This window comes from Ahaetulla prasina, chromosome 5 (genome assembly GCF_028640845.1).
Source record: "Ahaetulla prasina isolate Xishuangbanna chromosome 5, ASM2864084v1, whole genome shotgun sequence".
NCBI classification, from domain to species: domain Eukaryota; kingdom Metazoa; phylum Chordata; class Lepidosauria; order Squamata; family Colubridae; genus Ahaetulla; species Ahaetulla prasina.
In genome coordinates, this window is record NC_080543.1 from 37,708,052 (window position 1) to 37,725,737 (window position 17,686).

The following is a 17,686-nucleotide window of genomic DNA, read 5'->3' on the forward strand; positions in this document are numbered from 1 at the left end:
GACAACCGTCCATCCAGAAGGATGCCCAAGTTGCGCACCCTTTCCACTGGGGCCAATGATTCACCCCCAACAGTCAGCCGCGGCTGCAGCTGACTGTACCGGGGTGCCGGCATCCACAGCCACTCCGTCTTGGAGGGATTGAGTTTGAGCCTGTTTCTCCCCATCCAGACCTGTACAGCTTCCAAGCACCGGGACAGCACTTCAGTGGCTTCGTTGGGATGGCCTGGGGTGGAAAAGTACAGCTGCGTGTCATCAGCGTACAGTTGGTACCTCACCCCAAAGCCATTGATGATCTCACCCAGCAGCTTCATATAGATGTTGAACAGGAGAGGCGAGAGAATCGACCCCTCCGGCACCCCACATGTGAGGGGCCTCACGGTCGATCTCTGCCCTCCTGCCAACACCGTCTGCGACCGGTCAGAGAGATAGGAGGAGAACCACCGATAAACGGTGCCTCCCACTCCCAAACTCCCCAACCGGTGCAGCAGGATACCATGATCGATGGTATCAAAAGCCGCTAATAGGACCAGGGCAGAGGAACAACCCCTGTCCCTGGCCCTCCAGAGATCATCAACCAACGCAACCAAAGCCGTCTTCGTGCTGTACCCGGGTCGGAAGCCAGACTGGAACAGGTCTAGATAGACAGATTCCTCCAGGTATTGGGGTAATTGACATGCCACCACACTCTCAACAACCTTCGCCACAAAGCGAAGGTTGGAGACAGGACGGTAATTTTCTAAAACAGCCGGGTCCAGGGAGGGCTTCTTGAGGAGGGGCCTCACCACCGCCTCTTTCAAGGCGGCGGGGAAAACATCCTCCATCAAAGAAGCATTTATAATCCCCTGGAGCCAGCCTCGTGTCACCTCCTGTGTGGCCAGCACCAACCAGGAGGGGCACGGGTCCAGTAAACATGTGGTGGCATTCAACCGCCCCAACAACCTGTAAAAGTGCTTTTTTTTTTTTTTTTTTGGCTTTTTGGGGCTGTGAGCTGCTCCTGCTTGCTCCAAAAAGGGCAAAGAAGTCGACTTGGCCACGCCCACCAGCCATCTTGTCACCAAGCTGCGCCCACCTGGTCACCAAGCCACATCCACCAATTAGGCCACGCCCACAGAACCGGTAGGGAAAATTTTTAGATTTCATCCCTGCCCCCAATGGTTTTTCTTTCTATTGTCTACTAGTGGTAATTTTCATATTTGCAATTATATGTCTACCCCACAACCTTTCCAAAACAACTGTGTAGCCAGTGGTGGGATTCAACCAGTGTAACAACCGGTTCACTGAGTGAGCGTACATGGTGCATTTGAAAACAGCTCTAAAACTTACCTTCTAGTGCAGCCATGGTGAGTAAAACAGCTGAGGCATGCAATCCGATCTGCTGCACCGATCAGCTGGGCCTCAAACAAAGGAAATATAGGTCAGTATAGCGCAGGGCCAGGCAGCCAGGCCCACCTGATCGTTGGAGTAAACCAGTTCACTCTCAGCTGATTTCAGAGCTACTGGTTCAACCGAACCAGTCGAATAGGCTGAATCCCACCCCATGTGTAGCCCCCAGCTGCCAAAAGATTACCCACCTGCCATCAAACATCCAACCTTGAAACTACAATCTGTATTTTGTCTTAGCTTCATGAACATTTGCATAAAATCTATATCTGTCTTTTGCTCCTCAAGATCTCATAGGTTCATCATGTATGACTTCCATAAAGAACGGGTGCAGAATGATGTCATTAGTACAATCCTGTTGCCCTTTAATTATATGGGTCCCTTTCAAACATTTACAGCATGAAAGAGAGTGACAATTACTGGGGAAACCATTTTTTATTCTCTAAATATGGGATTGCATTTCCTTGAAACACTATCCAGGCAAATGTTTCTCTTCTATCACTTTAAAAGAATCAGGAATTTAGAAGGCGATTCAGTATGTAAAAGTATAGTGTCCGTTACAGGTCATCCCTGATTTATGACCACAATTGACACCTGAATTTTCACGGCTAAGCAAAGTAGAAATGTCTAATTTTATGATTTCTTTTGCTATGGTTGTTAAGTGAATCACTGCAGTTATTAAGTGAATTAAGTAAATCCAGCTTCCCCCATTAACTTTGCTTGTTTGATGATGGCTGGGAAGGTTGCAGGTTGCAGATGGTGATCACATGAACTTGGATTGCTGAAACCTTCATAAATATAAGCTGGTTGGCAAGCATCTGGATTTTGATCTCAAGTGTGAGAACCCATCATAAGTCCATTTTTTTCAGTGCTGTTGTCACTTTAGACAGTTATTAAACAAATGGTTATAAGTCTAGGATTACCTGCACATGTCACATGTCAATGGAAAATGTGTGTGTACAAAATTATCTAGGCACTTTGATTCTGAAAGCATTCTTCAAAGTCCTGGAAAAAATTGAGTGGTTTCTCCAACGGAAGTCTGCAGTGCTGTTTAAAAGAACAAATGTTTTCAGCTGCAGATGATACTGTAGTAGTAATTTTTTTTGGACTTACAGTACTTAACAGTTATATGCTTTTTAAACCAAGATTGTGAGTAGCTTTGGGGGTTATTAACCAATTTAAGTAAACTTAATCTAAGAAATGATTAAATGTTCATATTGGTAAGAATGAAAGTATAATTGTTCAGATGCAATATGAAGAAACCGCATGTTCCTTAGAATTCTCATATGTATATTTTATTTGGCCTTATCTTGCAAGATACCACCTTTTACAAGGCATCTGTCTTTTAAAACATCAGTTTTTATTAACTACTAATATCTAAAAATCTAGGGCAATAAAAATATTCTGTTACACAAAAGATAACATTTTGTGAAAACTGTATTAATTACTGTACTTTCAGTACAGTCATATAAATGTCAGTTGACTAACCAAAAGATCATAAAATATATTAACTTTATAATATTTTGTTTGATTCTAACAAATGTAAGGCTCACATGAATTTGATATTTTTTAATGGTTTTCCATCCTTTACAGTTACTCAGTTGATTGGCTGATATTGCATTTACCTTTAAATTTAAATGCAGATATATCATGTACCAGTTAGTAAAACTTAGTGGGATTTATTTATGAGAAATGTGCATGCTATTGCATAGGAAATACTTTAATTCTGGTTGTTTTTTCGTGTCTTTAAATATTACTTTTGTGGAATAAGTCTATAATTTTTCTTTGCTGGCTTAGTCATTAATATTGTTTGTTTGATATGTCACACAAGTACATTAAAGTTTTCTTTGTTGCCCAAGTTATTTTGGTACATGAGCATCTGAAGAAGACCATCTCTGACTCTGATCATATAAACTATGACAGCTACATTTTGGTCTAATAGCTGCGCTTTTTAAAATTCTCCATATTGGGGTGTATAGCGCTTTACTTTATTTGCTTAGTAATTATTTGTTAATTTTATTTAATCTAGATACCACCTGACTCCAACTGCCTCAGGTGGCTTATAAAATAAAAACAAACAACAAATATACAAAAGTATAGAACAAAAGCAATAACTAGATGGCAAAATTGATTAATGAGGAAAAATGATATGTAGGTGCTCCAACCACTCTAGCTTCACATCTGAAAGTAGAATCAAGTCTGAAGTCAAGACCTTCTGAATGTCAATAGGTGGGACTTACCTGGATCTCAGGGATAACTTCATTCCTGAAGACAGGCATTGCTACAGAGAAGACATGCTTCTAGGATTCTGATAAATAGCATTGTTTTATCAAAGGAACCTGGAGTGCACCAAACCGTTGGATCAAACCAGTCTCACTAATATCATGGGAGAGAAGTGGTCTTTCAAGAAACCAGGTCTTATGCTATGCAGAGCTTTTTAGGCAATAACCAGCATCTTAAAAGCAAATTGGCAAACAATACAATTCATGAAGCAAGGGACATCACATAGCCATACCAAGGCATGCCCATCATTGCACATGCCACTGGACTAATTGAATCTTTTTGGGTGGTCTTCAAGTGCAGCCCCATGTAGAGGTTTTGCAGTAGTCAAGGTGTGAGGTGGCAAGACTGTGACTGTCTGAAGGGCCTTCAGTCTTGTTAGAAGTGAACCATTTGTGCATGTGTATGAATGTTCCTGAGAATGGGGATCTAACTTGAGCCAGGATTAGTGAGTAATGTTATAACTTGAATATAAAGATGATTTATTTAGGGAAACATATGGAAGGAATAAGCAGAGTCTACAGATTATCTAACTACATTCAGTTAGACAGACAAGAATATCATGTATGCAATATACACAGTACCTGTGAACAATGGCAGAAAACCCTGAAATACCAAGCTCATAAACAAAAAGTGAAAGACAAGGAAATGGGAACAGGGGAAAAACCCTCTCTCTCAAATACCATAGTGCCACAAACTGGCCAGCTGGTTGTAAGGGGCTGAAGAATTACATTTCCAGTATTTTAAGGGGGCATTTTGTTCTGATGAAGCTTCAAATGAAGCACTTCCTTAATGCAAAATGGTGAAGCACAGCGTTACCACAGTAACAGCACAGCCATGATGTTTCCTTTCATTTGAAGAATGTGGTGTCTATGCTTGCATCAGCAACTACTTCCTTTGAGACAAAGACCCTGATTGAAATCAATCAGCCTTGCTGTCATGCTTCCTGAAGTAGAATCATACAAAGTATAGCATCAGATAGAGCATGAGCAGGATGTCACATCTTCCTGTGCAAAATGCAACATGAATTTGAATACTGTTAAAACGGCAAATATCTCTGTAGTTTAAATATACAGAGGGCATTCATTGAAAACTGAACAGTCTGGCAACATAAATGTAAATTGCATGTGTATTCAGCTATGCATATCTTTAAAGCTGAATTTGTTTTCATGAGAGATTCGACTGCTCTTTCAAAGGGGATCTAGGAAGCTCCAGTTTTGACTGGAAGCTGGTCTAGCCATTCCACTTGATTTGTATCCACAATAGCAGTTTCTGGGCATATGCTACATATACTCAGAAGCTCTTTTCTATTAAGTCGATTTGCCAGTTGCGGCTGACCACACCCAGGCTTAATATGATAAATCTCTTTGAGGCAAATCCCCTTAAGCTGATATACCTTTAAGCTAAGGAAAATACATGCACCAGATAGTTCTCAATTTTTTTGGTTATACTTTCCTTTAAGGTTTTTTATTTTTGTCTTGTTTTATGGTAGAATTTTATTCAAAATTATATTCTTTTGATATATTATTCCAGAATCCTTTGGGAGAAAATATATAAAAATGATAATAAAAAGAAATATGCTTCTGATTGATTATATTCCTATGAGTAATCAAGAAAATCTGTGGTTTTCTAGGTTTGGGATTAGCATGTTGTATAAATCGGTCCATTGAGAATCAATAAATTCTGGGTAAAATCATAATAACTCAGTGCAATGAGGTGATGGAAACTGTCATTCTATAAGGCCCAAGCATTTCAGCTGGGAGCTGTGCAGTCTCAAGTTAAAATTTTATTGAATCACACATTCATTAAGATGATTCAAATATTGTTTTTAGCAACACTTAATTTAACTGTGCTTTGCAAAATAAGTCACTTTTGACTTATTTCCTAGAAAGTGGACATGGTACAGATAGAAGTCAATGCCCAGGACGGATCTTGGATTCTTGCAGTGAGAGACTTCTAGTAACACCACATCTAGTCATCAATACATACATATAGGGGCTAGAAGCTATCACTTCCATCTTTGGCCATATTTGAAAACTGCTATGGATTGAAGCCTGGGTTCAAATCTCAGGGTGGAAGCAAGAAATCACATTTGGTATTGTGAAAAGGAAGCAATTATTGTAGACAACTGGTTCATGAAAGTCTCATCTGTAGCCACAGCAGGAAGAACAAAAATAGCAGATGTTTCTACAAGAACATAAGCAAAACATTACAAAAGCAGGGGAAAGATGAATAAGAGAAGTATTCTATGGAACTTTATCTTCCCAGATCTAATTAGTCTGGGAAACCAGCCAAGAAAAGAAAAAGTAGCAAGGCAGGACTGAAAAGGCTCCCCTTTGTAACAAAAATGGAAGTAAGCCCAGGGCAATAATGGACAATGAAAATTCATGGGTAGAGAATTCTGGGGTATTTTGTCCACTTAAAAAGAGGAAATCCTGCATAGGTTAAAGCAAAACTGATGCTACTCGTGGTTCTACAGAGTGTCAGGACTGGCTTACTGAAACATATCCATAAAAATCATTGCATGGGACAAGAAAAAAAAAAGAATGTGGTGGAAAAAGATTACTTTGACTAGGAATGACCAAGTTGTGGAATTTTATTAGCAATCTTAACCAGATTATTGGAATAAGAAAGTCAAGAGGAAATGGGACAATAATTCCAATGGTCCTTGTGCCAACCAACATATCTGTGACTGAACTAGAAGATACTATGAGGGAATGTTCTTACACTTAATCCATCATTGAATAGAGTAGGATATATTTAGTGAAATTCTAACAAACAAGGCCAAAATTTTCATCTGACTTGCTGAAGCCTTTGTAAGCAATCATGAAAATAAGTGTGAAATTTCTCCTTATCTCCCTCAGAAAATGGACTTAAATATAAACTTTGCTTGCATAGGAAAATCCAAAACACTGGGATACTCTTTGGATAAAGTGAAGTGCCACAGGTTACTTGAGCTGAGAAGAAAATTTATGAAAGTAATGGGTATTATCCAACCTCATATCGAAACAGGGACAGATTCTTTACTGATGCGTTTATCCTCTGAATGCTGAAAATACTAAATCCTTCCTATAATAACAGAATGTGCTTATTGCTATAAAATAGTAGCCATTAGAACAGTAATGGCAAATCTTTTGGAGTGGCCATGTCAAACATTTGGAAAATGCCTAACTTGAGTCTGCTGCCATATCGCCATCTGTCTCCTGAACAAAAGAGAAACAATTCTTTACTTATTTATTTGTTTATTTTTTAAAAAATACAGTCCAATCATGTGTTGCCATGTGTTATATAAAGAAACACCAAATAAAAATGAAATACAGATAAATCAAACTTATTTTTTGAGGATGTGGAGGGCATGTTGAGAGCATAGGCTTCTCACATGACTTCTGGATGGTCTGGAACCTACCCCTTTTTTGCACAGTCTCCATAGCCTCCCAAAACCGTGCAAGAATAATTGTGGTCAGATGTTCATGAATGCTACCATTATATGTTTTCCAGCACTGCACTTGACTGTTGCAGGTGCTAACAATTTTGTGGGTTATTGATAATGTTTACACATTTTTGTTTTATACAATTTCTTATTCAGTGTTTCCCTGAAAATAAGACCCAGTTTTATATTTTTTGGAGATACAAAATAAGCACTAGGGCTTATTTTCAGGGAATGTTTTACTTTTTTTCCCATGCATGGGATTCCCACTTCTGCTTGCTTGCGGCCGCAATGGGGCAGGAGGCCGCGTAGTGCACTAATGCCATCGCCGCAAGGCAGGGGTGGGTAGAGCCACCCCATGCGCCCTGCACCAGCTTACCTCAGGACCCTGCAGCCAGTCATCCAATTTACCTGTGCTGCGCAGGCTGCTGCTGGACACCATTGGCCCCGATACCCTTGCCACCTCTGTTGCTGGTCATGTCCCTCCTACTGATGATGACCTTAATCGGGGCTTATTTTTGGGATAAGGCCTATATTAGGAGCAGCTAAAAATCAGGCTAGGGTTTATTTTCAGGGTAGGTCTTATTTTTGGGGAAACAAAAATAAATGCTCTCTTTATTATTGTTTCTATTACTGTCATTATTAAAACAATTAACTTATTAATCCTTCCTGATGGAAAGTTCTGGCAAATTTTAAAGGCTACAAATTTTTTTACGGTATTTTTGTCTGTTCACCTAAAGTAGATAGATTGGTTGGTCTACCTACCGACCTATCTACCTACGTACCTACCTACCTGAGTAATAACTGAGTTATAGATAATGTAGAAAGAGACAACAGGAAATTGTGCATAACTGAAGAAAGCAAATCTTGATTCTTTTCCTTTGTATTGTTTTCTGGCTGAAGTGAAAGGAGTATTTATACTTTATAAATCTGCAGTCTACTGACTTGACTTCAAAATGTCACACAATCTATAAAATTATCTATCCAATATTTTCTTTGTATGATTTATTACTGCAGTAAACAATTGCATTTTTTTTCTCACTGGAATTATGGGAGCTAAAGTCTAACAACTCTGGAGGTCAGCCCTTTGGGGAAGACTGAAATCACAGTAAATCTTCAAACATTTGAGCACTTATCTTGCAGTATTTCTGCCCAAAGAAAGATTTGTTAGTACATAATGTACTTTAATGATTAAAACTAAAATTTAAAAATCTACAGGTTCCAGATTTAGTAAGTTCTATTTGTATGTCAACATGCAATATGTTATATAGATTTGAATTTTCAATGAAAAATTTAATAATCTTCATGATAAAGATATTTACTTTCATACTTGCAACATGACATTCAATAAAAGAATTTAATTCAATGAAGAAAAATAATTGAGCTTTTATTCATGGCTGTTGTAGAATGGCCTACCACATTTCCTGTTTGTAGGATTTAAATTTGAATTTTAAATGCCCAGATCAACTCAGTGTTAAACAAACAAAAGTCAGTTCTTAAGTCTCTGACTGAGACCTATTTTTGTTTCCGTTTGTTTCTATAACCAGCAGGAAACTGAAAGGTAAGTATCTTTCCTTTATACCATCAAATTCAAGTATCTTTTTTAAAAAAACATATTTAAAAAGTTTATAAATCCAAAGGCAGGCTGCCAAAAGAATTCAATGTCTATTCATTTTAATAAACTTTGTAAATCTTAATTTATCTTTAGATAAGTGGAAAGAAACATTATTATTAAATATTTGTTGGGAAAAACTAATGTTAGTGCTCAGTAATTACTACTGTATACAAAATATAGTTGTTTCCTGTATCTTTTGCTTCTGAGCAAACTAAAAACCCAGCTAAATTTTGATTAATTCTCTTTAAAACTTACTCTAACAGTGCATATCTGTGTTTGTGCTGGTTCAGGGTTATTCAATCATATAATAGATTAGCTTTTACTGAGGGGATGGGGGCTCCAGAACTTTATTTATGGCACAAATATAGACAGAAGAATGTTTGCTTGTTCCAAGACAAAGACAGAATGATAATTCTGAAATATAAATTGCATTACCTTTCAGTGATATTGTATGGAATGAGATAACAATAGGCCATAGGTGATTCCTTAATTAAAACAGTTGATACTCCTAGAGATATGAATTCTTCTCATAAATATATTTATCTTAAGCTGTAATGTCTACATTGACTGAAGTCTTAATGAATTCAATTAGATTTATTCCCAGGTAAGTGGATATAAAGCAGCAATCATTATTCTAGTTGTTTTCATACATCAACTGTTTAAAGCATTCAGAATTTTTACTCCACTTAATTAGTACTGGTGCTCATTTTAATGTCAGTAATTATTTTAGTTCCTTTGGGATTTTCCCTACTGTGATTTGCTTTGTAAACTGGTATAGACAGTAAAAGTAGGAAAAATGTATCCAGTATTTCCTTAATATGCCAAGAAGTACTTCCTTCTGTTAAGCTTCTACATATTATGTCAGTACAGTGTGATGGCCATTTCTTTTATGATATGGAGATTTTAACCCTAGTTGTTGATCTCCCTTTAGCCAGTACTTCACTTTTATAATTTCTCAAGACAAAAGTATGCAACGGAATTACCCATATAGAATTATATTGTAATCTGGACACTTTTTGACAAAATGAAGGTTTCACATATAATGACAAGTGAGCGTATGATTAAGTCTGACCGAGGTAGTTGCTTTAAAAAAGGTCCATACAGCATTGCAAAAACAGGGCTGTAAATTAACAACATTACTATAAGAAGTAGGCAATAAAATCAATTACTGATAGGAAATAAAGATTCTGCTCTTACATTTTTTTCTCCAGAAACATGTGTCATTATTGCTCTAAGATTACATATCCCAATGACAGTAAGAAAGGGACAATTATAGATATGCAATTAAAAGTATATTTCAGCAATTTTACAAGATGTGTTGACCAGTGGTGGGATTCAGCCAGTTCGCACCACTTCGGGAGAACCGGTTGTTAACTTTCTGAGCAGTTTGATGAACTGGTTGTTGGAAGAAATCATTAGGGCAGAGAACCAGTTGTTAAATTACTTGAATCCCACCACTGGTGTTGACCCCAGCACATCCAAAAAGTAACAGTTGGAGAAGTCTGATTAGATTGAATCAGAGTTGATATAAAGGGAAACATGAATGCATGTATATTCATACTGTAGTCTTAATACAGTTTTTGTACAGCGATAACATCCGTGGGGATTTACTAATTGGTGTTAATTATGATTATATTCTGGGCAAAATTTGAAGATAATGAGATAGTTGTTACCAAAGTTTTTGATACTATTATGTATTCTATATTCTATAAAAATAGAATAGCTACACTTAAAAACAAAATGATAGACGTGAGCACTTCGTAGAGCGATTCTGTTTTAGTATTTTTTCTACAACGATAAATACATTTCATTTTGATCAATTTTATTGATTTATGCCAGAGATATCTAAACCATAGCTACACATATCAAAGCTCCAAGCAATGTTATTCCATAGCCCCTCTAAAAATTTGCCTCTCAATCATAATTCAATGCAATAGAAGGAAAACAATTAAGTACATAGGGAATAATCATATGAATGATGTTAATTTTATTTTAATTACATAAATCAAATTTAACTCTCATATATCTTAGTTATTTATTATGGCCTACCTAGACCTTTTTAAAGTCTAGTGCTGCTGACATATCATCCAAGAGCTAAAGCCATACCTTCACATGAAACAAGGTGTGTACCGCTGACTAACTGCAAATTTTGCAGCGTATTAGTTTCAATGGAATAATGCTGGTAAAATAATATTTCTTGCTGTAAATTCTTGCATTCAATTTGTAATATTATTTGTTGGAATCATAAGATCTTACCATTGTAATTTGTATATATTTGTGTGTGAGAGAGAAAGAGACAGAATATAGAATAAAAAAATGGGTCTTTAGGCAAGGTGGATCCAAGCCGCTGGTTATCATATTTTATTTCTATGATAACTTATTTATATTGCAGTCTAGTGCTGGGGTACCACGAAGGTTTACTTTCAAACAATTAATATTCATCAAATAGAAGAACAGTTGTAATAAATGAAATACAACAAAGTAAGCATAATTAAATCAAGATCAGGCAAATGCAACAATTTCAATGAAGCTTTAAATACATTTATTTAAGAAAATAAGATAAATGAGCCGATTAATAGAGTCTTGGCCTAGTCTGTTCAGGCTGAGGGATCCAGAGTTTATGTGCAATCACTGGAAAATCCTCTGACAACTAAAAATAATTGAACTCTGTTAGTTAAAAATTGTCTTTCCATTGAATTCTACAGCCCGAACATTTTGTTATTGGATATAATCACGGCTAAGATGTCCTAGGCTAAAATCCTTCAAAATTGAAGAAGCTTCTTGATGGAGAAGTGAAATGCCTTCAAGAAAAAACAAAAAAAAGTCAGTTGCCTCTTAAAAAAGCACCTTTGGGATAGGGGTATATCTGATCCTGTACTGCATTCTTTAGCATTCTTCCAATCCGAGAAATACAGCGACTCAAAAGCTGGTATAGTTTGTGTTGTCTTGTCGCTGAAGTGTTAACCTGATTTGATGATGAGGCAGCAAGCGTCCCAACCATTGGTGTATATCCTGCAAGTGGGACAAAACATCTACTACTCGCTTTCCATACTATGGAATAGGGCTAACACAAGAAGGGGCTTCGACATTTGGAAACCTATTGGTTTGGTTATCTGTCAGAACCTGATTTGTGGGGTTACAGTTTTTCTGCTTTGCTGGAAGCCCACACTCATCCTGTGGATCAGCCCCCACAAAAGAGTCCCCATTAAAGTACTGCTAATCTCTGCCTCTCTTATTAGAATACTCTTATGCTTGTTATTTTTCATGCTGTCTCTTTCATTCTTGCTTCTTGGAGGCTTTTCTCTAATAAGACTTCTCATTCTGTTGTTTGCTTTCTTCTCTTTGCCTCCTGATTGCTTTTCATCTCTCTCTCTCTCTCTCGTATTTGCTCAGCTTTGTTACTTACGTTTGCTCATTTAAGAGTTTTATTCACTCATTTATCTTTCTTGTTCTCTCTTGCTCACCTGCCTCAGCTTCTTTTAAAACATCTGATAGACAGCCTGTGCCATTACCCCAGACTCCTTTCTTGCTTGAATCACTGCCAATATGCCTCTTGGCGAAGGTAAAAGGTTTTTACTTTTTCACATGTGTAGATAAGCAGTCCGTGGAATGTCTGGTGCGTGCTTTGCGATGTATGATGGAGACATTACACAGGCAAATACTGGATTCTTGACCTTTCCTGCTGCCCAGCTAAAGTGGCATTGGAGAGAAGTTGGCAGCAACTGAAGAGTAGCAGCATAGCCAAAGCAGTTAAAAGTGACTGTCAGCAGTTGGGAAAATCATGGCCTTCATTGCATTATCATCATAACTAATATCAATGTCACAAAGTGTACATTTAGTACATTTGCTTGGGATAGGATAAAATTGAATGCAAAAGATGTTGGAATGGAAAAAAGTACTCCATCAATCAGGGATATCTGCTACGATAGTCACTGGCTACATAATGACAGGCACAACTGAGTGATTGAAGCCTTGTTCCCTTTTGCAAGCCTGCAGTGCTGTGCCACATATTAAAAGGGGTGGAGCTTTGATCTCCCTGCTATGCTTGCCACTTTGAAATCCAGTGACCATCATTACAGATACTCCTGACCACAGTATGTATTTTCCTCATTGCATTAGTTTTTGCGGTAAGGAAAAAGGCTGCTGACTGTGCGGCAAATAAATGATGGTGGTTAAGTCTCTAAGGCACTTTGGCTTTGTTGTGACCCAGGCCCAAGTAGGTAGTAGTAAACTCAGTCAGTTTAAAAACAAACAAACTTTATTAGAACAGCTGAGAATTAACTCATTCTCAGCGTAGTCCAAACTAAATCAAAGCAAATTCTTCATAACACAATTTTTCAATCTTATCACCAAACCTTATCTGCCAAAGGTTTTTCTTGGCAAAAGTTCAAAAGCTGAAGACGCCGACAAGAAATAAATGCAGCAAGACAAGAAGCAAAGCTATCAACGTTATTTTCTGGCAAAAAGCCCAAACGCCGTTCCTGGTCTTTTAAGCCTTATGGGAGGGGCCAATCATCTCTTGGCCCTACTCCAAGTCGTCCTCTTTGCTTTAGCTGCTCTTGCCTTCTGGCAGCTCTTCTCATGCGTGCATTAGGAACCGGTTCTTTCTGTTCCTCTGCCTCACTACTGTCAGCCTCTGGAGGCTCCGGAGTCCGCACATCACTCCCAGATGGCCTGGCCCCACCTCTGCCTCCAATGCAGACAGAGCCCTCATTTGGGCCTTCCCCAGCCTCCAGGACTGGCCCATGTTCTTACTCAGCCTCATCGCTGTCTGACTCCGTTGCCAGCTCCATAGGCTGCTAGCGGACCACAACAGGCTTCAGGAGAGAGAGAGGAGGCAGGACAAGGCACAAATCCCTATCTGTAGGACATTGTTTACAGTGGCTCAGTGGCTAAGATGTTGAGCTTGTTGATCAAAAGGCCAGCAGTTCAGCAGTTTGAATCCCTAGTGCCGTGTAACGGGGTGAGCTCCTGTTATTTGTACCAGCTTCTTCCAACCTAGCAGTTCGAAAGCATGTAAAAATGTAAGTAGAAAAATAGGGACCATCTTTGATGGAAAGGTAACAGCGTTCCATGTACCTTTGGCATTTAGTGATGCTGGCCACATGACCATGGAGACATCTTTGGGCAGCGCTGGCTCTTCAGCTTTGAAATGGAGATGAGCACCGCCTGCTAGGGTCGTGTTCTGTCCCCCTTCGCCTCCGTCCGAGCGATGGCTTAATTAGCCGGCACTATCAGCTCTGGCAGCAAAATAGCGAGTATCTGCCAAGTGTCTCTGTTATCTCCCTCGACGCCGATAAGTCAAACAGTACTTCAGCTCTTAGTTAAGCAGTTAATTTGCCTGCTACGAAGTGGCACAGCAGCTCTTGCTGCCTTTATATCCTGTGGGGTGTGGCTCCATGGCTCAGCACTTCCTAGGCCTGCCCCACCCCTGTTCCCGCCTCTCCTGCCTACCGAACCTAGGGTCTAGCCAGGCCTGATTGCCATCAGCTGGGTCTGGAGGTGTGGCCTGGGGGGGGAAGAGTCAGGGGACGGAGGCCTCGTTATCTCTTCCACCTGGCCTGCCTCTAGCTCCTGGAGCTGAGCCAGGAAAGTCGGTGCTCCCGAGGTAAGTCCTGACAGCCCTTCCCCCTCACTTTCCAAGTCACTTTCTGGCAGGAGGCCCGGCTCGGGGGGTGCAGACACAACAGGTCGGGAACGACTAGCACATATGTGTGAGGGGAACCTTAAACTTTTAGGACACTGTTTGCCCCATAGCTCCAGAATAAATGTTGCAAAGGTGCCTTTGCACAGTTTTCTCTGAGCTAGAAGTTACTCAGCATAGCTATTGAAGTTCGAATTTACAGCACTGTGGTGGCATAGGTAGGTGGTACAAATCCTAGAATACATTTCATTAAACTCCCTTTTTTGTTTTGAATGTTGACCTGCTCTATATTCTTTTATGTTTTCCTATATTTCTCATATGTTTGCAAATGTTACCTGCTTTGTTTGATTTCTGACCAGATTTTTCGAGAAAACAAAAGTTGTCATTATTTGATACTTTTGGATAGCTTCATTAAGATGTTTTCACTGATACTCAGTACATAAACTATCTATTTTTAAAAGATGTAAATTTGTCAGCAAATAAAGCAAAGTGCACATATTTTTCATTTTCCTGATTTTACGAAGTGTGGAGAATATCTTACTTGTTTTGTTATTCTTGCAATGGTTTCAAAATTTCTGGAAAAAAGAATCACAAACTTTCTGATACATTCTTCATAGAGTTTGCAGAATTAGCACAAAAATTGAGAATTAATACAGGTTTGTAATTTCCTGCATTCCTATGCAGTTGTTTTTTAAATCCTTCCTGAAGTAGAATTTACATTTTCTCCTTTGTTTAATAATTCTATAGTAATTGTTAACTGGTTATGCCTTAATATTAGAAAAATGGATATCTATTTTTTTAATGTACGAGCAAATAAAATTATACATTTGAAATGGGAACACACAGATATAATTAGTTGTTCAGAATTTGAACATCTCATATAATGTATTTACCCATATCCAAAGATCCTTTCAAAGAAAAAGAAGTAGTGTTTGTAAAATTCATATATGAATAGAGCATGTCAGATGAATGCTGAATTGAAAAATTTAAATGAACAAAATTCTTATTTTTGTTTACATTTGTTATCTTTTTACAGGAATGGAAGCTAATCAGTGTACCATTTGCTGGATACCTCTTTCTTTTGTAACTGTTATTATGATAATTTCTTTACTAAAAAATGTTTTATACTTCTTAAAAAACAAGAAACAAAAAGGTAAGGCAAACTGAAGGAACAGATGTAGAAGAGAGGAGTATGACTGTTAATTACGTTTTTTTCCTATAATAGAATCATTATTGTCATAGGAACGATATAAATAAAAAACCTCTCAGCTTTTTTGTAAATCAAAGGAAAATAAATACAATTAAAATTAAAATTATCATTTTTTTCAGAGTATAAGACGCTCTGGAGTATAAGACACACATTAATTTTTGGGGAGGAAAAAAAAATTCTGCCTCTGCCTACCAGCATCTATCGGTATTCATCTGGCTAGCATCCTTGCAGCAAACAGGCTGGTCAGCTTCCGCACATTATTACAGCCTGATTCAGCATGAGCAGCTGATTGGCAGGTGGATCGGCCTCCTGGAATACCCCCAATCACCTGTTCCAGGCTGCAGGGATTTCTACAGACCATCGCCATCTCCGTGTCTCGTGTTTTGACCTCTGTGCCTTGAGTTTCTGGCCTCCGAATGCTCTGTTTTAAAACCATTCCAGGCCTCAGGGATCACCACAGCATATCGCCACCGATCAGCACCACCGCGTGTCACATTTTCTGCCTCCTCATTGTGTTTCCTGCCTCTACACATCCCATTTTTGGCCTCTGTGCATCACATTTTCAGATGGTTAAAAGGGGCGGGGATTGTCCCACCTCCTGGAACCCACCTGAAAACACAATGCACGGGGGTCAAAATGGGGCATGCGGAGGCTGCAAATGCAACGTGCGGAGACTGAAAATGCGATGCGCAGAAGTGATGATCGGAGGCGATGTGCTGTCGCGATCCCCGCAGTCTGGAATGGGTCTAAAATGGAGCATTCAGAGGCCGAAATTGCAACGCACAGAGGCCAAAAATGTGAGGCACAGAGGCGGCAATGTGCTGCGGCGATCCCCGCAGCCTGGAACAGGTCTAAAACAGTATGTGGAGGCCAAAAATGCTATATGCAGAGGCCGCAGGTCTACATTCAGTGTATAAGATGTAGCCAAATTTTCACCCTCTTTTTGGGGCGAGTGTGTCTTATACTCTGAAAAGTATGATAAATAAAATTGAATAATTTAGCTGCAATTCTGATATACAACTAAGCAAAAGGAGAGTTTATAGCTGAATAGTAGAGAATACACAACAGGTTTACTTAAATATTCAACAGATTTATCCCTGGGATAGAAATGAACTACCTATATAGTGAAATGGATTTTGACCAATAGCTCTGCAGATTGTTTCTGATGTCAGTTAGAGTTTGACAATATCTGTAGCACTGAAGCTTCTACATATTAACATTAGCGTAAACAATACTGTACCAATATTCTGATATAGTGTAAATCTATGTGATAACATAATTGATGGTAGTAAGATAGTGTCTCAAAATATATATTTGATATAAATATATATTGGCATATTTGAAGACTTTTAAATTAAACTAAGCCTTAATTAATGCAGTCATATGAGTAAAATGGCAGCAGTGAACTAATGAAAATAAGCTGAGTTTGATTTGGAGGCAAATCAAACTCAACCGCAACAAGAAATACAACACTTTTGACTAGAATAATGTAAGTTGTAACTTAGAGAAATAGCAGGAAGTGAGCTTTCTGTTTCATCTGCAATGGAATAAAAAGACTAATCCTTTATCTGATCTCAGTAAAGGTAGTGCTAATTTTTACTAAGGCCACATTAAAAATAATATCAGATCTATTTATACTTATGAGATATTTTAAGTTGCGGTTTAACAAGAAGCATCACCCATTTCAAAAATAAGCATGTTCACTGTGCCAGATGTAGTAAGAAGAAACCGTAGGCATTTGTCAAGTTTAAACCTCCCTTAGTAAATGACTATTATAGCATGATGGTTGTTGAAGCTTCTTTACAGCTGTTTCTAGTAATTATATAAGCTGCTGAATTCGTATTACTATGTGCAGATGCCTTTAGTTGTCATAAAAAAGCCAAATGCCTTCAGGTACCATATGAGCCAAAAATGAAATTCTAATAGCCACTGCCAGCACCACCCCTCTCAGCCAGAAAACAGAAACAGCCCAGATTTTAATGTCGCCAACCTAGAACTATTATTTTAAAAAAAGGATCCAGCAAAAGTTCAGAAAATTTGTGGAATACTGCAGAGCAAAGCTACAATATTACATACAGACATACATGTATTTAACTCTATTTGGGTTTTTTTTTTGTTACAGCCTGTTAT

The 17,686-nt window shown here is 38.4% G+C and overlaps 1 protein-coding gene across 3 annotated transcripts in view; it reads left to right on the plus strand.

The window, feature by feature from the left end:
- The window catches only part of LOC131199716 (T-cell receptor-associated transmembrane adapter 1), an 87,745-nt gene that overhangs the window by 56,833 nt on the left and 13,226 nt on the right, over window positions 1-17,686 (plus strand). For 2 of the 3 annotated variants that reach the window (XM_058185776.1, XM_058185774.1), the window contains one exon: window positions 15,383-15,499. In XM_058185776.1, the coding sequence (XP_058041759.1) occupies window positions 15,385-15,499 (115 nt within the window). In that variant the 5' untranslated portion in view covers window positions 15,383-15,384. Of the gene's footprint in view, window positions 1-8,591; window positions 8,649-15,382; window positions 15,500-17,686 lie in introns of those variants that run through there. The other variant, XM_058185775.1, reaches the window with a different exon arrangement.